The 23,374-nt window shown below is 41.5% G+C and overlaps 3 protein-coding genes across 4 annotated transcripts; 1 reads left to right on the top strand and 2 right to left on the bottom strand.

Moving 5' to 3' along the window:
• Positions 1-430: 430 nt before the first annotated feature.
• On the bottom strand, positions 431-5,226 carry mettl21e (methyltransferase like 21e). Of its 2 annotated transcripts, none has more exons than XM_049597294.1 (5): positions 4,647-5,226; positions 1,598-1,758; positions 1,386-1,503; positions 1,178-1,275; positions 431-1,014 (listed from the first exon to the last, which is right to left on the bottom strand). In XM_049597294.1, exons 1-5 carry the CDS (start codon positions 4,699-4,701, stop codon positions 688-690), a joined length of 759 nt encoding a protein of 252 aa, XP_049453251.1. In that variant the 5' UTR covers positions 4,702-5,226; the 3' UTR covers positions 431-687. The 2 variants fall into 2 exon arrangements, with proteins under 2 accessions (XP_049453251.1, XP_049453260.1); XM_049597303.1 differs by having other exon boundaries at positions 1,598-1,755.
• A 109-nt stretch (positions 5,227-5,335) lies between these two features.
• On the bottom strand, positions 5,336-17,674 carry ercc5 (excision repair cross-complementation group 5). Its single transcript, XM_049597253.1, has 16 exons — positions 17,540-17,674; positions 16,505-16,623; positions 16,190-16,365; positions 15,956-16,071; positions 15,720-15,821; positions 13,825-13,888; positions 13,247-13,390; positions 12,954-13,164; positions 11,827-12,786; positions 10,717-10,994; positions 10,354-10,473; positions 9,359-9,572; positions 8,578-8,722; positions 8,056-8,256; positions 7,864-7,948; positions 5,336-6,203 (listed from the first exon to the last, which is right to left on the bottom strand). The coding sequence occupies exons 2-16, from the start codon at positions 16,590-16,592 to the stop codon at positions 5,592-5,594; spliced, it is 3,516 nt and encodes a 1,171-aa protein (XP_049453210.1). The 5' UTR covers positions 16,593-16,623; positions 17,540-17,674; the 3' UTR covers positions 5,336-5,591.
• blzf1 (basic leucine zipper nuclear factor 1) lies at positions 17,177-23,364 on the top strand. The gene is made up of 7 exons (XM_049597279.1): positions 17,177-17,321; positions 17,634-17,723; positions 18,454-18,914; positions 19,251-19,450; positions 19,697-19,825; positions 21,633-21,882; positions 21,979-23,364. Exons 2-7 carry the CDS (start codon positions 17,705-17,707, stop codon positions 22,162-22,164), a joined length of 1,245 nt encoding a protein of 414 aa, XP_049453236.1. The 5' UTR covers positions 17,177-17,321; positions 17,634-17,704; the 3' UTR covers positions 22,165-23,364.
• The last annotated feature ends 10 nt before the right edge of the window (positions 23,365-23,374 follow it).

Below are 23,374 nucleotides of genomic sequence, written 5' to 3'. Positions count from 1 at the left end.
TTACTATGTCACTTTAGAAACACTGAAATGGTACGTATGAAATGCACAGCTGTAATGTATCACTATATCTGTTGTTTGTATAAACGTACAATGCCAACGTTTTCCCTCTGGTGACTAGGCTGTCCATGTGAAGTAACATGGCAACAGACCTCCCAAATAAAATCCACAGGCTCATCAGGAATCCACTGGAAAAATCCAGAGCCACGTCTTACCACATCATCTGTGCTGTGTGAGCCGACTGGACCAAAACAACACTGTCTGCCAAGACCTGAAGTGTGAGAATGTGCTGCTGATGGACGACAACAAGCTTTAAAAAAATAAATAGATAAATCACTGAGTGAGATCCTGCAGAGGGACTTCTTGGTCATTGTGACCCAAAATGCCCCCTTATTAAACATCCATATGAAAAAGCCTTAGGTGTATCCAAACATACATACTTGCTGGTTTATTGAAGGTCACCTAAATGAACAGATCAGCTATAAATAAGACTGTTGAGTGACACGATGTCAGATTGAATTCAGTGGTCATTTTAGATAGACAGATACATTTAGAGATTTGCATGAGGTCCATGAAAACACCTGATATTACAGAATAAACAACAAATGTGACCTAATTTAGTCACAGACACACTCACACACACACTCACACCCTCATACACACACTTAATATGCAGTGTGTGTACACAGTTCAGGCAGCAGCCTCTCTCCGGTCCTGAGTCCTCTTATCCTTCCTCCAGGCTCGGTACAGTTTGATACTGAGGCTGGGGAGGTCGTACAGCTCCTCCAGGTGGAAGCGCTGCCGAAAGCGGTCGACGAAGCTGTTCTCCGGGTCCAGTCGAAAACGCATGGCCCACAGGATCTGTGTGTTTTCCTGGCACAGGTAGTCAAAGGTGTCCATCAGCTCCTCCAGAAAAGGATGGGCATACACCACGTCGGCTGCCATGATGTAGTCGAAACAATGTGTGGCACGCGGGAAACGCTGCTCCACGCCCTGACCCCAGACGAGCTCAGTGACCTACAAACAGGGATGATTTAGGGTTGTATGGTATCTATTTCTTTTCTATAAAGATTTAAGCCCACTTTTGTATCCTAAGGTGTTTTGTATCATCAGTTTTTGGTGTTTGCTGCACTGGAAATATCATGAAATGACAGTATGATATCCAAATATACAAGCCTACCAGAGGGATGTACTTGCATCGGCCCTTGGTGTTGCGCATAACATTGTACTGGAGGTTCCCCAACACATCTGGCAGGTCAGTGGAGGTCACCTTGGCACCTGGAAAGAGGCAGTGCAGCTTATCAGATACAAACAGCAACAGAGGGAGACAAAGCTGAAAGATTAAGAGATGTGTGAGAGCTAATCGCTGGGTTGTTTTGTGTCTGTACCTAACAGGCTGGACACGATGGTGACAAGCCCGGTTCCAGCACCCAGTTCAATCACATTTTTGTCCATCAGGTTGTGTTTGTCCTGGTTGGTCTCTAAGAAATGACACAACACCATCGCCTGTTGGGGGGAGCAAAAGATTAGAGTTAATTGGCAAAAGAAGAGGACAGTTCAGCAGCTAAATATTTAGGATATTGTCTGAGTTTGGGTGTACTGAGGGCCAGAGCACAGCTCCATAGATGTCTGTGGACTCTTTGATACGGATTTGCAGATCGTTAAAGACGTATCCCTCCCAGGGCTCCGGGCCAATCACAGAGGGGTGGAAACACCGAGCCATTATGGCTTGGGCTAGCTCTGCGTCCACAGCAGCACCTGCTATGGCATCCATGAGACAGGCAGGTAAAAAAAAAAAAAAAAAAGTATATAAAGTTAGTTAGGAAAATGTAGAATATCTAAAATAACACAAGATTGACAAATAGACCCTTTTCACAGCAGATATTCTGACGTCATACAGGTTCCTCTGCTGTATGGAAAAATATGGAATTTGATTTAAGTAATTTTCAGGTCTGGAGATGTGTTTCCAGTCTATTGCCCCTGTTCTGTTTTCTAAAATATAAAATTCAGAATTTCTAATAATAAATTGATCAAAGAAGAGTGTTTTTCACAGTGCTTGGAGCCAGAATGTTTACCACTGTGTAAAGGAGTGCAGGTCAGAGCTAGCTTGATGTCGTCAAAAGTAAGGCTAGAGGTATGGTAAATGAATGCACATTCCTACACAGGGTTTTCCCTACGCCTGCATGTACAGCCTCCAAACATCTCTGCCCCACGTGCTTTATAACTGAAACACATCTGTGACCCAATTAGTTTAAAAGAAATGTGGCAACATATTAAAATTGCATATACTTAGCATCACAAATTACCAGATGTTAAGCTTGTCTGAAAATTTAGACAGAAAGGTAGACAGAAAATCTTTTCTGCATAGCGAAACCTTTACGGCTGTGTTCATTGGCGTTTCCATGGACACAGGGAATGCAAAAGGCTGTGCAGACACCGTGAAATTAAATTATTTGTTGACCCATTGAGGGAACAGTAATACAGTATTATTTAGTCAGTATGTTGAGGGAAGCTAATACGAGTACAGGTAGCACTGCTCAGTTTACTTCCTGTGTCAGCAGAGATATTTGACAGTGGAACATCGTCCAACTTTCAGCGGAGTGTGGACTGAACAGCCACAGTGGGCAAATACAAGTTATCCAAGGACTGGCTGTTTGTACACAGGGGTCAAATATGGTCTGGAAAATCTACAGAGATGCCTGGAAGTGGATGGAATTTTGAAATGAAAAATGTGCGCAAACCCTGCAGGAGATACACATAAATCTCACTGGCATCGTTATTGATACACTTAGATGGTATAGAGCTGTAATTAACATTATTAGCTGCAGTGGTGCTTTTTACCTGTTGTGACGAGTCAAAATTTCTGCCGTGAAAAAAGGTGATTTAAACAGTATTCAACATAGTTTTGTAATCATAATGTTGCTGCTTTTGATCTTGTGTTTTGCTGCTACTGGCAGAGGCGTTGTGTCAAGTCTGTATTCAGTCTTTGATGCCAAAGTACGTAGTGTTTGTTGTCTCGTCCCATCTGTTGATGACAGTCTATTGTGAGCACTGCTCCATGTTGCCACTGCTGTTTTCCTGTTTGGTGTGTAAGATTTTTCAGATTTCTTGGCACTTGATATAATTCTAAGGTGTCTGATGCTCCAACAACTCAAGCAGCAACAACAGTAGGTCAGTTTGAGTTGACGTGCATTGCTCATTACTTTATTATGCGTCACCTGTGCAGCTGCCTTGGTGTTTATGATGTACAGAAGCTGCTGACTGAATTGCTGGTGCATCAAAATGGTGTGACATGACAAGGGAAAGACCATCTGACTGAATCTGGGTTTCATTTTCATAGGAATTTGTTAGGATCTTTAATATTTCCTATGAAAATTGTTCAGACTTAGGGCTGTGCATTATCCAGAATAACATGTTGATTTGACTATTGTCACACATGTATACTGCCAGATATTAATACATACTTTCAACATATTGTGCCACAGTAGCCAGAACTATAACTATAATATTATAACCTTCAATAATGTTGTTGTAAGCTACTGTCATTACCTGCATCTCTCTCTCTCTCTCTCTCTCTTTCTGTCTCATTGTGTCATACGGATTACTGTTAATTTATTATGCTGATCTGTTCTGTACGACATCTATTGCATGTCTGTCCGTCCTGGAAGAGGGATCCCTCCTCAGTTGTTCTTCCTGAGGTTTCTACCGTTTTTTTTCCCTGTTAAAGGGTTTTTTGGGGGGAGTTTTTCCTTATCCACTGTGAGGGTCATAAGGACAGAGGGATGTCATATGTTGTAAAGCCCTGTGAGGCAAATTGTGATTTGTGATATTGGGCTTTATAAATAAAATTGATTGATTGATTTGTTTTACTGCAATTTTTTTTGGAGAAGTGGAAGCAAAAGATCTTCAAAAATGTGACCAAATGGCTAAATACCACCATGTAAGAAAATAATTTAGGTGAAGCAATCCCAAAATGTGTTTAAAGATAAAACAAAGTCTGCAGACTGCAGGACTACTGTATAGGATTATTAGGTGTTTCTCTTATTTTGTCCACCAGTGCCCATCACCTAAAAATAGCACTGACATACTCCGGCCTCAAATCAAACAGATAAGTAATGTTGTTTTTCCTCCATATCACATTGCAGGTAACATTTGATTCTGTGCTCTATAAATGAATCACATTTAGGCTCATAATGCCCCTTTGATCCTGCTCTGTTTGAAACATCATGCCGCTGCGTCAGACCCCAGCTATGTGTCGGTGCTGCTGGTAAGTCATGGCATCTGACACACAACTTCAGTTATGCAATGCTGGATGACAGAAAAGTTCAGGGGAGTCCACTGAGGGACAATGCAAAGGTTGGGGAGTGCTCAAGAGCTCAATTTACAGCTTTTATGTGTGTATAAATATCTCTGATGACATTAATGATGCAGCTGTAAACACAGCCACATCCTGCAAGCTCTGACAGTAGATTGATGCTTGGCTGGTTTATGGGATTTAGATTTAACTATGCATGCACACTACCTCGGAAATCAGTGTTTCACAAAGAAAAATACCTGCTTAAACAGTTGTAACCATGTACCAAACTGCTAACACTAATTAATGCCATTGAAATTAGAAACAAAACTTGCACTTGTGTGCAAATTCTCACCTTCTTCTTTGGTCTTGGAGTCCTCCTTCTTGCCCTTGGACTGTTGAGTCTCCATGTTTGAAGGAGTCCAAAAAGGAGGGCAAATAAGTCGTAGGTTTTTTTGGTCCCAGATGAAGTCCTTTGGATTTGGGTCAATCTGGATCCAGATCTATTGCAGGGTGTTAGCTGTCACCTTCTGTGGTTTCAAGTTACACACAATTACAGTGTTTTCCAACTTCTTGTTTAACCACTTCAGCTCCCCCCACATTTCTAGCTCTCTCTCTGGGCGTGCTTTAACTCTTCTCTAAGGCAGTATGACTGACGGACAGCCACAGCTGCTCCGTCCGGCCACTGAACTTGAGAGTGAAGCAAAGGGCTAATGCCTTAAATAAACAAATCTATTTTACTGACAATCTAAATTAGCTCTTGACCCTTGGTGCAGGTGATAGAACATCATGTATTCATTCATTTTTCTCACATTTGCAAAAGCCTGGATGTCTGCATGTGTCCGAGGCAGAGGGAGGAGGAAGGGGAGTGTATGCAGGAGCAGAAGGCGACTGAAATACTGCCTGAAAGAAATTTGAGGGATGTAAGGCGCTGAAGACTTGCACCTGTCTCAGTCTCACCGTCAACAGGTCAGCACGACAAACGACGGAAGTTGGAGCCAAACTGACATCTACTGAGGAAGTACTTCAACTACAAAAAAACCATGTACTTCAACAATTTAATGTGATATATTTAGCTTGTACACAGGTAAAAAAATATTTTCAGTCACATCAATAGTTTACAAAACACGTACCAGTATTCTATAATACAGAAATAGCTCAGTTCATCATGATTCATTTTCACATTTACCTTATAAATATCAAATATCAGATATTATTTGGAAGTGTGTGAATATGTCTCACAGTTAATATCAAAACAATTAATGTTAATTGTATCTTTGAAATTCAGTTTTTCCCCCCCTTACAACTTCTTCACCTTTCCCTTTCCTCTCGTGCTTCCTCTACCCCTTGTGCTTTTTGTTCCACGCCCTCGTCGGCTGCCCTCGAACACAGATCGGGCGGTAACCATAGCAACTTCCCTGCCATCGTCGCTGTCCTCATCAGAGCTGCTGCTGCTGCTGCCTCTGGCCCTCTGAGGTACAGTCTTAGTAGGCTGAGGGACGGCCTTTACTGAGGGGGACGCCTGGCTGCTGCTGCTCCCCCTGGCCCTCTGAGGTACAGTCTTAGTAGACACAGGGACAGCCATTACTGAAGGGTACTCCCGGCTGGTGCTGCTCACATCCTTCAGAGGTGTGAGAGGAGGTTCAACCATCACCTCCGACCCTAGAAACCCTCCTCCTACCACAGGCCTCTCCTCTTTTCTGTCCCCGCATCCTCCTTTCTTTGGACTCTTGCTTGCCGCTTTGCCTTTCTTGGGGGATGGCATTTCCTCCTCGCTGTCCTCCTCTTCCTCCTCTCCTCCTTCTCTCTCCTTTCTCTTCATGCAGGTGACGGCTCGGCGGAGTCGCTGGCTGCGGATCGCCTGCTTTTCCTGTTGCTCCATACGGAAGAATGAGTCGATCCGTAGCTGAGTCTAAACCAAAAGCATAAATGATGTCAGACTACAAAGTGGTTTTATTCCCTTCATTACTGCCTTTTTCAAACTTACACAATCAAACTGGAGACACTGAAGAGAGTGGAAAGTGAACACGAGACAGGAATGTTTTTAGGTGTGCTTACTGGACTGAAGATGTGACAGTCTTGCAGCCATTTACTGTAAATTCTTACAGTTGTATATGTGATGTAACCCCACTGCTCCATCAGATTAGCTCAAGTATCCCTTCATCTGCACCACCCATCATGCTCCGAATGTTATTCAATGCTATAACTACAGTATGTAAAAGGGGACACTGTTGGATATTTTTGTTTCTACAACTGACTTGTCAGTGTTTAAGTTGCTCTGCTCATGTTTGCATTTGTACTACTACCATTTATAATGGCAGAATCTGGGTGTCTAAACAATTAATCCATTACTTTCAGTGACCAATTTAAACCTCTAACTCATTACTCTTAGCTACTGCTAACTATTTCAACTGTTTATTCATTGACTTTTAACTATTTCAATTTACTTCTGACTGAGTGATTCCATGTTAGTTCATTCTTTAGCCAACTATTTCAAATGTTAATTCAAAACTTTTACCTAACCATTTAATTTTTTATTCATTACATTTATGTATTTTATTTATGACTTTAGCTAACTATTTCAACATTCATTCATTCATTCATTTTCATTCATAATTTTAGCTGACTGTTTCAAATGTTAATTTATTACTTTTAGCTAACTACTTCCACTATGAGTTCATTACTTTAGCTAAATATTTCAACTCTAAATTTATTACTTTTAGCTAACTATTCCCACTGTAAGTTCATTGCTTTAGCTAACGTTAACTATTTCATCCGTTAATTCATTACGTCTGGCTAACTATTTCGACTTTTAATTCAAAACTTTAGCTAAATATTTCAACTCTTAATTTATTACTTTTAGCTAACTATTTCCACTGTGAGATTTTTATGTTAGCTAACTATTTCAACAGTTAGTTCACTACTTTTAGCTAACTACTTCAACGTTAATACATTACTATAGCTATTTCCACTGTGAGTTCATTACTTTAGCTAACTATTTCAACTGTTAATGCAATACTTTAGCTAAATATTTTGACTCTTACTTTCTGACTTTTAGCTAACTATTTCAACTGTTAATTCATTACCTTAAGTTAACTATTTCAACGTTAATCCATTACTTTTAGCTACCTATTTTGACTGTTAATTTATTACTTTAGCGAAATACTTCGACTCTTAATTTATTACTTTTTGTTATTTCAACTGTTAATTCATTACTTTTACTTAAGTATTTTAACTGTTGATTCATTCTTTTAGCAATGTCAACGGTTTATCCATCAATGACTAATGTTAACTATTGCAGCTTCTCTGCTCACTTGCTAACTAAATTGCATTATGTGGTATTGTGCTGATGTGCAGTTTACTAGTCACAGTAAATACAACAAAGATCAACATCACACCCATTTGTATTGGCTGTTTATTTTCACACATATTCAAAAATATATTCCATATATTTTTAGTTTAATATTAATTTATATTATTGATTTTTAGTTCAGTTAGTTGGGTGCGCTTTCCCCATACCTCTTGCAAATGACTGCAAAAGTATGCCTTGAGGTAGAGGTACCCATGGTTACCTGCTGGGTGTTGAGCTGCTTTATCACAGGTTGAAGAGTCTCCTCTGTCTTCCGACTGCTCCAGCCAAAATGACTCAGACAGAATGTAAAAGACTAGTTTAGGAAACTTAACATATTCATAATCCGACACACCACACACACACACACACACACACACACACACACACACACACACACACAGAGAAAGGATATTCTTTGATCATGTCGAGTTGTGGGCGTCCCCAGCTGAAGAAGCTATTGGACTGATCCACAGCAGGTTGCAGGTAAGCCTGAGCCACCGCAGGGTTAGGGAACCCAGGATACAGTTTCAGGTCCCTCAGTTTCTTCTTAACCTTTGTGTCCCGAGGATTAGCCACCAGGCGCTTGTTCTCCTGAGCCTCTGCCCACCATTCACTAGAGAAAAAGAAACAATAACCAAGATTAGTGGGGATTTTTGCCATGATAGTTTTTAATACTGGCACATGCCTAAGTTGTATACTGAGTTAATGTTTTTTCAGCTCAGTTAAAAATCAAAGGCACTTTTGACAATACGCTTATTTTTCACATTTGTACCATAGTTAATAGATACAGTAAATAGAGGATTTAGGGATAAAGCATGAAATATGTAAAAGGGTTTATAAATTTGTGAAGAATAGAAAAAAGGTAAAAAATAATTTTGAAAATCCAATAACCTTTGAATCTCCTGGACTAATGAACACAAACACTGAAACACACCTTAACTGTACGAGTGGCTCTAAGCCTGGTCCTGGGAACTCATTCAGTATCTCCATGCCAGTCACATATCCGACCCCTGGCACGCCCTCGGTGTAGTCGCTACCAAGCAAGTAAGCCAGGTTAATCAGTTTAGTCCTGTCCAGACCTGAGAGACACAGAGAAGAGAAAATGAAAAGACGGGAAAGAGGGGTAGAAGTAAAGCGTTTTGCTCTCTGCCCGGTCAGACTGCTGACAGTCCATCACAACAAAAACACGTGTCTCTGATATGTGCAATGTAAGATGATCGGATTAAGGCAGTGATGTGTTATCCCAGCACAATTTCAACACCTCACTCTTAAATTTCAGCAGGCCACAAAACAGCAAATTAACATCATGTGCAGTTGCATGAATAAACCTGTCATATACAGACACACAAAGGTCAGAGTATGTGCAGGTGACAAAAGGAAAGGAAAATATCCAATGAAATTGCATCATAAATGTGATAATTGTCTGTGGTTTAGTTTGTTTCTCCATCAAGCAGGAGATTCAGGCTGTATTTGATTTGACTGAAAGTTGGCTGGTCAAATTCTGTCTAATAATATATTTCTTTCTGAGTGTATTTGGCATTTTGAATCAACAAGAAAATGGCACTTTTGCTGTCATGTAATCTTTTAGACTCTAAAATGAAACTAAGACCAACTCAACATTTAAAATAAAAAGACATGACAGGAGGAAATTAATTATTAACCTTGTTTAAATACTTTAACAGGATCTGTTATTAAATATGACAGTGAGCACTGACCCAGTTGGTTCTGCAGGTCACTGTACTGGTAATGTTCGACATATTTGTTCTGGCTGAAAAAGTTCCTGTAGACATGTCGCCCTCCAAACAGCCACACATCTGAGTCGTCTGTAATGGTCCCGTTGGTGTGGTCAGTGCGGTCCAGTGCTGCACACTGAGCCTCGGCCTCCATCGGTGCCACCAGGAATGGCACGCCGAACAGCCGCAGCAGCTCCTGGTAGCAAAAAAGAAAACGGTCAAGACAGTATCGAAAGCTGATGGTTTTGGTTTTGTCTACACCAAGATTACACTGTCATTATGCTTTTTTCTTGAAAACACTGACACTATTTGCCATGTTTCTGTAGTCATCTGAGAAATACCTTTGCTCTTAGCAGCATTATCAAAACAGCCAAGGGGATTAATAGAGCACTTTGGAGGTTTTACATTTTACAAGGGAGAAAATGATGACAGCCTGTGACATTTTATACTGTCAGTGAGTTAACAGACACATGAACAAGCTAACACATTTACTCACAGCAAAGACTGTAAATTAATACAGACTGTATGGCTCTGGGAATGTCTGGCTGAGGCACCACAAAGAAATGTATCCCCCCCAGTCAGCCTTACGCCTTCTCTGGGTTAACCGGTTGTCAGTGGTTATAAGCGTCACAGATATGAGTATGAAGTGGCCATTTCCCTTTATTGTTTGGTGGTGACATTTCGTAGCTGTAATAATTATAACGGGAGCAAAGGGGGAAGTCAGGTAAGGGTGGAGGACTGGTCAAACAAACACAGGCCTTTCACCTAGGAGAGCCAACATGAAATCAAAAGTCAGTGTTGACTAATTTAAATGGATAATTTGAATGGACTGATAACATCCAAATCAGGTGCAGCTCTGGGTCTTCATATCTCATGGATGTGTATTTAACTTCTTATTCTATTCTTACGATGATAATTCTTTGATCGAAGCTATGGCTGAGTGTGCTTGATGTGATGTAAAAGTGTCTGTGGTTCACCTGGCTCTCCAGCTGCATCTGTCCAGTGACCGTGTTCGCCATCCTCTCCTGCTGCTGCTTCAGCTCCCTCAGGCTGCTCTGCTCCAACTGCAGAGAGCTCTCCAGAGCCTCCAGCTCATCCTGCAGCACAACACACACACACAGTCGCTGCATCAGCCCAATCACATGCACATTACTGTGCTGAACTACTCAGCCTAAAGCCCATTTCTGCTTTGTCATACTGCAGCCCTGTGCAGTGTAAAGTGAATATAAAGTTAAAATAAAATGGCAGATTCTTGTTTTATTTTTCCATTTTGATATCCTGAGGCTAGCTTCTGTATTTTAAAATAAGCACTGAAGTTAAAATCTAACAGGAATGCGTACCACATCAAAGTGTTCCCATTCATTAGTCGCTGGAGTCGAGCTGGATTCCATCTCTGTCCCCTCCTTTAACTCTTTCTCTTCAGTCTGTCTCTTTTTGTCTTCTTCTTCTTCCTCTTCTTTCAAAGCAGCAGCCGGAGCCTCTGTCAGTTCTGGTTTTTCTTCCTGCTCGTTCTCTTCTTTATGGACCTCATCTTGAGATCCTTTCTCTCCGGTAATTACAAGTGAATCATCTGCATCCTCCTCTTTAAATTCGTCTTCTGACACCTCGATGAAGCTCTCTGGGAAAACACACACACACACACACACACAAAAAAAAGCAATTTTGTTAAAGGTATACTTCACCTAAAAATCAAAATACAATATTTTCTTCTTACCTGTAGTGCTGTTTATTAATCTAGATTGGATTAGTGTGAGTTGCTCTGTAATGGAAACATTGGCTGGTCTCTAAAAAATAAAAGGAAGTAGGCCGTGCTGCTCAAAGCGGGAGAAAAAAAATACATTTGAAAAACTCAACAGCAATGTCTCGATCCAGAAATCATAACCCAGTTACTCAAAATAATCCACAGTCCTTGTTGTGAGTAGTTTCATGTAGAAACTATTTTCATTTTACTGAACTGCAACCACTGACTGTATCACCACACAGAAGGACGTGTGCATCTACTCATGGACAAGAGGCTCGTGCTCTTGAAAGTTTAAGATGGAAATACTGATGGTGTCCTATTGCAGCTGAGCTGTTACATTAGCTAGCTCTGCGGTGCTAGGTGAGCTAGCAGCAGCACTTCCCTCTGTGCAGTTGGTGGGTGTAGTTTGGTAGACATAAAGTAGTTCCTACAAGAAACTGCTCACAACAAGGTCTATAGTGAGAAAGAGACATTGCTGTTCTCTTAAATGTATTTTTTTTGGCACTTTGAGCACCACAAGCCGAGTGCCATCTAGTTGCACTATATTTGAGAGAAGGCAGACATCTCTATGGCTGATATCTCCAACACTATGCAACTCACACAGAAACAATCTACGTTGATAAATAGCACTAAAGGTGGGAGAAAAAATATGTACTTCTGATTTTGGGGTTAACTGCCCCTTTAATATCTGCTGGTTTCAGAGCTGTACCTTCTGACTCGCTCTCCTCGCTGCCCTCCAACTTCACATCATCACCATTCCTCTCCCGTGCAGCTTCAATCACCTGGTTACTCCTCTGCTGTAACAGCTCAGGATGAATTTCAGTCTCTTCAGGTTTTCCACGTAGCTGAGCAGAGAGATTGATGGACAACGTGTTCTGATTGGAAGCAGGAGCATCCTGTGGCTTTGTGATTGATCCCTGCTCTGATTCTCTTCTCTCCAGCTCTTCTTGTTTCTCTGTCTGCCTTCTACTTCTTGTCTTTATTTCCTCTGTCAACTGTTCTTTCTTTCTCTCCTCTTCTGACTTCATCTCTGTCTCGAGAGGTTGTTGCAGCGCAGCCAAGCGAAGTGCTTTATTTCTCTGGCTGATCATGTCCTCCATCTCATCTTCAGAACTGCTACCTAATAAACTGTCGTCTACATGTAGCCTTTGGCCTGTTCCCTTAAAGTCAGATGTCTCATCAGGAAAAAACTTCACATGATCAGGTTCTGTCTCTTCCTCTGAGCTGCTGATGACCACTTGTGGCACAGCATGATGAATATTCTCCTGCGCTTTGGTGGGTGAGCTGCTGATCAGAGTCCTGTGTTTGGCAGCTCCGTCTCTCTCCTCAGTTAGAGCTTGCTGGATTGCCAGCAGGGTACGTGGGGACACGCTACCATCCTTCTTATCCTGATCCACCTTCTCTTCATCTGAGCTGTCATTCATCGCAGCCTGGATTGCCTTGAGTGTACGAGGCGAGGGTGGTGATGTGTCTGCCTGAGATGGTTTTGATATAGAGGGTTTGGAGAGTTCTGAGGAGGGACCCCACCGTTCTCCCTCTTCCTCACAAGCAGGACGCCACAGGGGCTCGGGTTTGTCTGCTGCTCGTCTTGTAGAGCCTGTCAGGGAGCTGCCAGACCAGGGTGCAACTGCAGGTTGGCTCTCGGGGACAGTCTCGTTCTTTTTGGAGCCTGTGTAGGAAAAGTGGAGGATAGGTTTGTATTTTTTTGATGTAAATGTAAATGTTATAGTCTATTTTATCGATGAAAGCCTGCATTTCCGTTGTTGCGGGCACCCATAGATATAAATACAGTACCAATTTTTTTTGCAGAAATTTAAAAATACTAGCTGCCCTCACCTTTAATAAGGATATAATGGGAATAGTCTTCTGAAACCAGTCGCTGTGACTCTACGCTGTGACTCTGTTGCTCCCCGTCCTGTTCGTAGAGCTGAGGAGCGCTGCCGGAACTCCTCTGGCTCATCTCTTTCTCCACAACCTCCAGATGCTGGTTCAGCTGGTTCCTCTGCAGCAGGCCGGCCAATTGGTACTGGGAAAAGTCTCCTGAACGCTAAGAGAAAGCAAAGTGGAGTCCATGTGAGAGAGCAGAAGTTGAGTGAGTGTGTGTGAGTGGATATAAGAGCAAACAGTACCTCTGGGGGTTTCTGGTACATGCTGCGGCGTCTTTTGGAGAACTCTTTCATGTCTTTGAGTATCTCGTGTTTCATTTCAGGAGGCAGGTTCGCAAAGTCCTCTGAGTTGATGTCCACGGAGTTGGGATTTTGATACGCTTCTCCCTAAGATACAGTGAGCAACCTGACTTTAAATGTCAAGTATTTAACAAGGCATGCATACAAGGAAAGGCTGGGCAATAAAGCCAACCAACGTACTGTAAAACACTAATAATCTGATAATTTGTCAAACACGACTAAAACTTTCAGAAGATACTGACACATAGTAGAGTTTTATGACACAATCAGAAGATATGATGGCCAAACAGAGGCATTTACTGATGATTTCACTCAGTGAAAACACTTAGTGTAACATAGCCAGGACCAGGCCAGGGTCCAGCGACAGCCATGCAATAATAAAACATTATTAAAACCAAAATATCAGATAATATCTTGTCTCTCACAGTGTCAACATTTACTCAAAAACAAACTATATAAAGCTGTATCATTTGGTGGTGGTGTTACAGGATGTAATGCTCTTGTGTGTATGATTATTTTACCTGATACATGTAATAAGCATCATCCGTCTCCTCTAACTCTTGCTCTTCCCCCTCCTCCTCTGAACTGCATTAACAAAACACATTAAAATGATTAAAGTACCAGTATTAAAGGTGAAACGGCTGTATAAAACAATACATTTTGCTGAGTGCTCCATCAGGCAACTTGTCATTGATTAGCCTGACTCTCTGGTCTCACACATGTGAAGATAAGGAGCTCTCCAGCTTCCTCTCTGTTTTATCAGGCAATGGATCTAAACCCCTCTGGTGGACTGCAGATAATCTGACTGAATTACTCACCACTTTTAAGGTTGTCACAATACCAGAATTTTAACCTTTGATACAAAACTTGTAGACTATATCTATACAAGATCAATAGAAGCAGGTGTATACCACACCAGACAGGACCCCCAGGTGCAGGCTCCTGAGACAGTTCAGCACATAATAGCAGGGTAGAAGATGCAGGCAGGAACGGTGTATATGGAACGCTGTAACCAAGTGCCTGGCATAGTGTACAGGAGCATCTGCACTGAGTACGAGCTGGAAGTACCAAGGTCAGAATGGAAGACACCGCCTACGGTGCTTGTGAATGACCCAGCTATGATCCAGACTGACAGACTGGTGCTGGCTAACCAACCGGACATTGTGTTGATCACCAAACAACATAAGAAGGCAGGGATTAGGGATAGACCGATATGGATTTTTTTAGGGCCGATGCCGATACCAATTTTTGCCATCACCCTTAGCCGATGACCGATTATGGACTGCTGATTTTCTTGAGCCGATATTTGGGGCCGATACTGCTTTTGCTCCCTCAATTTACATTAAAAAAAATGACAAAATGATAACAAATATTACAGGTCTCAAGTTTAAAATAAGAAACATTTATTGAACAGTAAAAAATACTAAAACAAGATGGAAAATTGAGGTAGGACAGGTAGAATATTATTATTATTATTATTATTATTATACATTCAAATAAAAAAGAGTTCAGTGCTCTTAAATCTTCCAGTAATGTCTTTATAAAATAAACAAATATTTAAGCTGAAGCATAAATAAAACAACAACTACTGTACACAGTAGGATTCAACAGCTTTGTTCAACTTAACCACATACTTTCAAATGAAAAAAAGTGCCAGGGAAAAATAAATCCGCAAACCCACATGCGTATCGGCCGATGCCAATACAAGTAAAAAACTCAAATATCGGCCCGATATATTGGCCGGCCGATGTATCGGTCTATCCTTAGCAGGGATGATAGATGTAGTAATCCTGAGTGACAGCAACATCAGGAAGAAGGAACGCAAGAAGCTCAAAAAAAAAAAAAAAAAACAAGGGCTGAACGAGGAGCTAGAAAAGATGTGAGGAATAAAGGCAACAGTGGTGCCAGCGTTAATCGGAGCACTCGGGGCTGTAACCCCCAAACTAGGAGAGTGGCTCCAGCAGATTCCAGGTACAACATCTGAGATCTCTGTCCAGAAGACTGCAGTCCTAGGAACAGTGCAGAACCCTCAAACTCCCAGGCCTCTAAATAGGATATATTTTTTCCTTTTTTGAATTAACAAACTGAACACAATGCTTGACAAGAAGAAGTCACTGAACACATGCCTCTAGTCACATGGTGGTTTTGTTGATGGAGAGAAAGCTGTAACAGCCACAGGACCAGTTGACTTTTTTTCCCCCTGTTGTTTCATCTGTGCAGCCTTGGGTTGAAAATCTGATTGTACATCTGTTTGTTTCATAACTTCATAACTTTCAATACTATTAAATGTATAGTTAACTGAGATTCTGTCATTTTAAACACATGGAATCAAAAAAAGAATGGAAGTATTAATACTTTTGACAACCTACTTCATTACAACTGACTAGTGAACAGTAACCTTTCCCAGACGTCTGACCTGCTTTTGTCTTTCTCCTCTGCAGCTGGCAGGGCTGGTAGAACATACATGTCATCCACCTCATCTCTCCTCACAGTGGACAGGCTGGGTAGAGGATCCTTACTGTGGCAGGAGAGAAAGAGAGAAAACTAAGGCAAAACCACTGAGATCAAAATGACTCTGAGTGGACAGTTTATCTTGTAGTTTAAAAAACAAAAAGCCTATTTAGACACCTGTACACGTTCCCTGTCCCTTACCTGCGGTCTCCAAGTGCTGCTTTGATAGCTTGTCTCTTCAGGAATGTCTTGAGGAGTTTCTCATTGGTCTGTTTGGACTCCCGGCTCAACTCCTCTTTCCTCTGCCTCCTCAGAGCCTGCAGGCAAGAGCAACAACATTGTTAAATGACAGAAGAGGTGGGAATCACATCCATTTGGAGGACATATCCAAAATCATCTGCACAGACTGCTTATGTGGATCTTGATAAAGCATACCAGGGTCTGTTTCTTCAGCAGTGGTGCGTCTCCATCAAACACAAACACTGGCTTGATGCGGAAGAAGAGCAGCTTGCAGATGCGGTGGAAGAGAGTGAGGAGGTGGGCATTCTGGACACTGTTGCCATCACGGTCCCTCACACCCTTCACTGCCTGGTTCAGCCATATACTGATGTCTGGGGGTCACCTGGTTAAGGTCGACACTAAGGCTTAACAGAACACAGTCTGATACATCAATAAATCTGACAGGGACATGAAGGAAAGAAGGTGACAGATAGGAGGACAGATGAATAGATCACAACCACATCAGGATACCGACAGCAAGGATCTTTCCCTCTAATGTCTCAGGGTTGATGGGTTTCCCTGTGCTCTCCAGCAGCCTCCACAGTCCGTGTACTCCCATGATAACTATCGTCCAGAACTCACCGGAAGTACTGCAAATATCAAAAACTTAAACACACGACAATAAATTAAGCGTACTTGATTAAACTTAACATTTTCTCGTATCTTCTCCGAAGTAACTGCAGTGGTAAACAAAGCAACTGCTGCAGCACTTTTTCCAACGTTTGTTGCGACACTATTTTTGTCCGTAGAGCAATAACTGACTGCGTTGGAAGGTTCCGCGTTGTTCACATCGGGTTATATTCAACCGTTACACCACCAACTTCGTGTAGCACCTTTTCACTGATCCCTAATCGGTTTCACAGTTAGCTGTAAGCCTGACAGTACCAGCCGAACAACGTAGCAACCGACCGGAGATCAGTTTTGTAAGGAGGGGACGGGACGGAAAGTTCGTCGTATTTCCGTATTTAGTTCCTGGGTTTAGTCTGTCAGGCTTTCTTGTCAAATACTGCTGCTTGACAAAGTGTCTGTATTATTATTATTGTTAGAAATAGTCAGGGTAACGTTAAAACTAATTGTGAGGTCTTGTTCTGTGTACGGTGCTGAAAAGTGAAGTCCTCGTTACTTTGAAAGAGGAGGTGTTTCTTGGCCGGAAGTGTTGCCTGAAAGGCCAGCCTCGGGGCAAAATTCCCCAGTGACTCCACAGAGGCCAACTGTGTCCGGTAACAAAATAAACAGCTAGCGGCTTCTCACACGAATTAACTGAAGACGTGTGACCGATTGTTACCTGGTATGTCATCTAACAATTTATCTAAAACACAAAAAATAGCTAGCAGATAGGTCGCAGATACCCTGAGTACTTTAACTTTTATGTTAAACTTCCTGTTAGCTGCTTACGTTGCCGTCAATGTTGTTCGGCAAACAGCTAGCCTTAGCAAGTTAGCTAACCAGCTAAGTTAGCCACCGTTATCGTGTGGCGTTATCAGTACCTTAGCTGATAATACTGACCTTTTGACTAGCGGAACTCTTTTATCGCAGTCATAAACACCGAATGTTACAGAGTTTAACACCAAAGTACGTTCTCCATTGTTTATTGTCACAGGACGACGACGACGACGGGTCTCACCTCATCTAATCTAACAGACTTCCTTCTCTACTTGCACCACCTCAACCATGACTGCTGCCGTGAGAGGTATGTATTGTTTTGACTACGTCTCAAGTATTTACATGCCACAGAAAGTTTACATTTGCTGCCTGTGTAGCCAGTCTTTAGACCACTTTCGTCAAGACACATCTGCGGTAATGTATGTACTCATTAAAATCGTATCTTGAATTTAAGATATCTAAAGTGATCCCTCGATTTTCAGATACATTTTGTGACTGCTGCTAAACACCGAAAAATAACCTGTACTCATCCATACAGCTGTGACTGTGTGTGTTATTTTAAATGTTTGGATACTTGTGTCGACTCAGTAGCTGAAGTTCTGTGCTGTTACTAAAACCATAGCATTGGCCACACTTAACTTTAAGGAATATAATCATGTTTCTTTTTCTTTTAAGATTCAAAGCCAGACTTATCCAATGTTTAATGGTGTTTTAAGTTAAGCAAGAAGTTGCCTTGATAAGACAGTGTAAACTTAGAAAATTTTGATGAAAACAGGAGCTTTCTGATCAAAGAAAATTTAAATGAGATTACAGGTCTGACCAGTTTTTAGTGCTTGTCACAACAAATACAATTTGGTGGTTACCAAAAAAGGATTGCGGTTTTATACCGAGCCCTACGTGCTGCCAGGGACTTTGGCACTGGCAAATCAACTATTACGCTGTGCAATGTAAACAGTGTTAGTAATGTTCTTATTTGATAGCTCAGGGAGACACATTAATGTTCAAAATGCAGACTTGTCTTTATTTATGTCTTTCAGGCTCTGCCAGCGTGCCTATCCGAGGCGCAGGCGATGGCATGGAAACTGAAAAACCTCCCGCCGTCCTGGAGATAATCACAGACACACTGCCACCAGGTCCGCCTGCAATTCCCCTCCTGAAAGTGGCAAGCCCAAAACACAGCCCCATATCTACCTATCCTGCTCCCCCTGCTGCCCCTCAGCCTCTCGGCGTGCTCCACTTGGGCAAGGTGAGTCGGGAGGCCTGCACAGAGGTGGAAGCTGTCAGGATCATCGTCCCACGTGCTGCTATTAGCCGGAGCAGCCGCGCAGGACCTGGTGAAGGGAAAGGGGAGAATGGGCAACAGGCTGAGGAGCAGGGCTCTCCCCCGTTGCCTCTGGTGGAGGATTGGAGAGGACAGCTGGAGAAGCTGCAGAACTCTGAACGCAGGCTGCTGCAGGACAAGGAAGGGCTTTCCAATCAGCTCCGTGTGCAGACGGAGGTAAGGCCCCAAACGAAGCATTTTATTTAGATTCAACTAGGCTTAGCACAGTTGGGTTGTTGCTTTTTTATGTATCAAAATATGCAGGAAATACGGATACATGGAACAGTACAGCGATCAGTAGCATTATCAATGCGTTTTGATGAAGGTAATACAATGTAATCATGCTCCTCATTGTCTTTTTGAGTGGACTTAGAAATGAGACCACTGTTTTTTTCTTTTATCTTTCCAGTGATGAAGTGCTTTAAAGTAAATACAAAGGAAAGAGTTCATGTCCTCATGCAAGCTTTCAGCTGTAAAAAGGAATTTGCTAACGCTATTTTACCCATGTGCCAGGTGAACCGTGAGCTGAAGAAACTGCTGGTGGCGTCAGTGGGTGATGACCTTCAGTACCATTTTGAACGTATGTCGCGAGAGAAGAACCAACTGATTCTGGAGAATGAGGCTCTGGGCCGCAGCCTGGCACACACAGCAGAGCAGCTGGAGCGAATGAGTATCCAGTGTGACGTTTGGAGGAGCAAGTTCCTGGCCAGCAGGTAATGAAATAGACAAGATAATTCTGTGACAAATGGAAATGATTGGACATTAAAAGGAGAGGATAGAAGGGATGGGATGTTATATTTCAGGGCGCTACCAGCTGCTGTCCTTTCATCCTACAAGCATCTGTCAGGGACACTTCAGCACTGCTGGAGGAGGACAAATAAAATGTATAATGGGTTTTACCTCTATGTAATTAACGTCAACATGCTGAGTAAACACTTGTATCAATGTTGTCTCTACAGAGTCATGGCAGAGGAGCTGACAAATGCCAGAGCAGCTCTGCAGAGACAGACCAGAGAGGCACAAGGAGCAATTCAGGACCTGCTGTTAGAGAGAGAAGAGTTCTCCAGGGACATGTTACACACTCACAGGTAACATACAGCTTATCCATAATTTCTAAATTAAGTGAATTGTTTATTAGCTTGAAACCTAAAAATCCTGTAGATGAGGAAAAGAGAGGACACATCACACACGTCTATTAAATTCAGCATGCCAGGATGGCCGGCAGTAACCTTTGATCCAGCCACCAGATAAACAGTAAATAAAGTTGTAGTTCCACTCATGGCGTTTCATTACATATATTTCTAATTGATTACCATCAGTTGAAGCAAATAAGTAGACTTGCAGTGGTATAACTTTGTCACAGGAACACTTGACCAACACTTTCATGTTTGCGTGGAATTAAATAATCCATTCTTGAAAATTAGGACAAACCATATCCTACCAAAAAAAAAACAAAAACTAAAAATTAAAAAACTTATCAACACACTATTTCAGTTTCTGGGGTTAAACATTATTTTTAAAGGATTTATATGTATGAAATAAATATGATTTATAAAATATTTGATCTGCTTTCATTCTTTAAACTTCTAAACTTGCCCTGTGCCAAAAAACATCCTTGTCCCAGACAAGAATTCACATCTTCAGACAATTAAAAAATTTGTTCAAAGCCTTCAAAATCTAAAACTAACAGCACATGCTAATATCATGGGTGTAAACACGTGCTGTTATAGTCAACTTTGTTTTAAATATATATTTTGTGAATATGTCTACCCTTATGTGTCTCGGATGTTTGTCATCTCCATCAGATTTCTACAAAATGTTGTTTGATCAGTCATAAAGGAGGTTAGCTGTAACCCAAGGACTCCTGTCTCACTTCCTGGTTTCCAACAAGGAAAATATAGTTTAGTTAAGTTAGTTTCCTTGGTTTCCAAAAAGGCAGGAATGCTGCTGATAAATGTATTAAATAATAAAGCTATCAGGTCCAACTCAACCATAACAGGACAACTCAGCAGACCTACTAAATTAAACTAAATAAAAATGATGGTTTAAAAGTAGTTAAAGTAGTTTGAATGGCATTAAGAGAATTGTCAGTAACTCTGAAAAACAAACGGTGACTCACTTCAACTGTGAAATGACTAAATATGTAACTTTCTGACCTCTGACATCCAGTATGTATGTTCTTTAAGAATAAATTTGATCACATGGAGGTAAGTCCAATATAAGGTTTAAGACTTTGATCTTTTAGATTTTCCCAGCCTAATTAGAGTTAAAATCAAAACCTAAAGAAAAAACAAGGTTTTCTCCCAATTCTCAAGAATGAATGAAATAAATATGTGCTTCTCATCACTTGTTGAACTTGGTAAACATTTATGCATTTATTTTTTATTCATCTTTACTTATTTTTCACAAAATCGCAGACAGTAGATGGGTATAGTGTTTTTTGTTTATCTTTGTAGGCTAAATATACTTATATAGTGCAACGTCTGTGACATGTAAACCTTGATACTTTATGGTTCAATTTGAGACACCTTTGTTAAGAAATTGACCTTTTATAGCAACTGAATGTAAAGATTTTGCTTTTTTAAGGAAGTGTCAACAAATCTGTGCTGCATTGAGCAACTTATCTCACTGTACAATAGTAAATGAGCTACACACACCATTACTCAAAGCAGAGTCAAAGATATTCATAATGTTGAACACATAAGGTTCAAGGTTCACAGCTGAGCCGCTGATAGCAAAGTGTGTATGCCAGTGGTCGTTGGCTGACAGTCAGGTACAATTGATGGATCAAAGGTAAAGGCCCTTAAAGAGTTTGTGCACTGGTGCAGTATTTTGTTAGCATAGATGATGACAACAAAGTCTGTGTGCTGACATGGCTTGTTTTTCTGTGCTCAGATCTCTGGAGCAGCTCCTGGTGTCCCTGCAGTGGGGCCGACAGCAGACGTACTACCCCAGCGCACAGCCGCTCAGCACAGGAGAACTGGCAGCAGCCAATCACAAGCTAGCAGACGCCATCAACTCCCACCTGCTGGGGAACACCACCACCCCCAGCAGCAGCAGCAGCAGCAGCAGCAGCGTGGTGAAGAGCAGCAGTGCAACAGCTGAGCAGCTCTGCAGCACTCCGGCGGAAAAGATGGCTGAGAAGGTCTGAACTTCAAATCATTGTGCAAATCTAACACTTCTTTTTACATTTGTCACAAATCTAGAACCTCACAAATGTTTCCCCTGTTTCCTGTCTTAGGTGCTGAAGATTTTAGATCCAATCTCCTGCTCAGAAAACAAGGCAGACCCTCCGCTCAGTGACTCCACCCCCTCAAACTTTCTCGGCAATAAGAAGAGCATCGGCAGGTTTCACCCTTACACCCGCTATGAGAACATTACTTTTAACTGCTGCGAGCGCTGCAGTGGAGACATCCTGGTGCTGTAGTGCGGTCACAGAGCGGCAAGATGTCCCCAGCTGACACTGATGCAGCAGCCGAGCTCATTTCAAATGACTGAGACCTGAACAGGAGTGTCCTCTGGAGGATATTACAGTTACGTGACGACTTCTGTCAGCATCACAAGTTTGCAGCTCCAGAAGACATTCCCTGTTTCAGTCCTTTGCTGCGCATTTTAGTGCATTGCACCTCTCTATATTGGATTTACAGAATTTCAGATGTTTTTAAATCTTATCAGCCTGCTGATTACTGTACTGTCTTTGACTTGAAAAAGAAAAATAAGGATGTGGATTTGTTTTTTCGGGTGCATGATGAGAAAGTGATGAAAACAGAATGCATTTCAGAGCCTGGTTTAAACTATGGAAAGTGGTATTTATTGCTGGGAGGTGAGGTCAAGTTGAGTCAGTGTTACATGGTGAACAGACACAGCTGTCGGTGTCTGCTTATTCAAACTTGAACATTAGGCTAGCGCATCAAGTAATAATAATATAATAATCCTGTTGTGAATCAATGTGCAAACAAAAGAGAAAACAGGCTGTAGTGTGTACGTGTAAGCCCGAGGCTGGACGGGGAAACACCCTCCAGGAAGTTAAACAACTGATGAGCTAATAGCACAGGCACACCTGCACAGTACCTGTACAGTAAAAGTGATGATGCCTCTCATACTGCAGGGGTCTCCCCGCTTTTTCAATATGATGGTGCTATCTTATCTCTTTTGTATAATGCATGCTGCAAAGGTGATGATATACAGTCAATATTTATAAGTGGTTTGACTGTACCACAAAACCCCACATCCACTTATCTGTAAAGAGTTTGACTTTTTGCAGCGGTACAAAGAAAAAAAGACATTTCCAAAACATTTTCCCAAGAGATCTGGAATTATCATGTTGGTTTTAATTGAATTATGTCATAATAACTTTGGTTGATGTGTATGTTATCATGATTTAAAAAAAAAGATTTTGTTTTTTGCCTCGGAATACACTATTATGAAATGACGAGTAATATATTTCACATGCCTTTTTGCAATTTTCTAAAACCAAGCTGTATATTTTGGACACTTTCATCTGCATGGAAAAGTTTGCATTAATGTTGATGGTATGATTTACAGTGAACGCCTCCATAAGAATTATTTTGTTCTCCATGTCAGACCAAAATAAAGACCAAAGTAGTTTCTACTTTTCTTTTTTAAATCTGTTGTCC

Source organism: Epinephelus fuscoguttatus, linkage group LG2, assembly GCF_011397635.1.
Source record: "Epinephelus fuscoguttatus linkage group LG2, E.fuscoguttatus.final_Chr_v1".
Lineage (NCBI taxonomy): Eukaryota > Metazoa > Chordata > Actinopteri > Perciformes > Serranidae > Epinephelus > Epinephelus fuscoguttatus.
The sequence above is the reverse complement of the archived record's forward strand: the minus strand, read 5'-3'. Positions and strand labels throughout refer to the sequence as shown.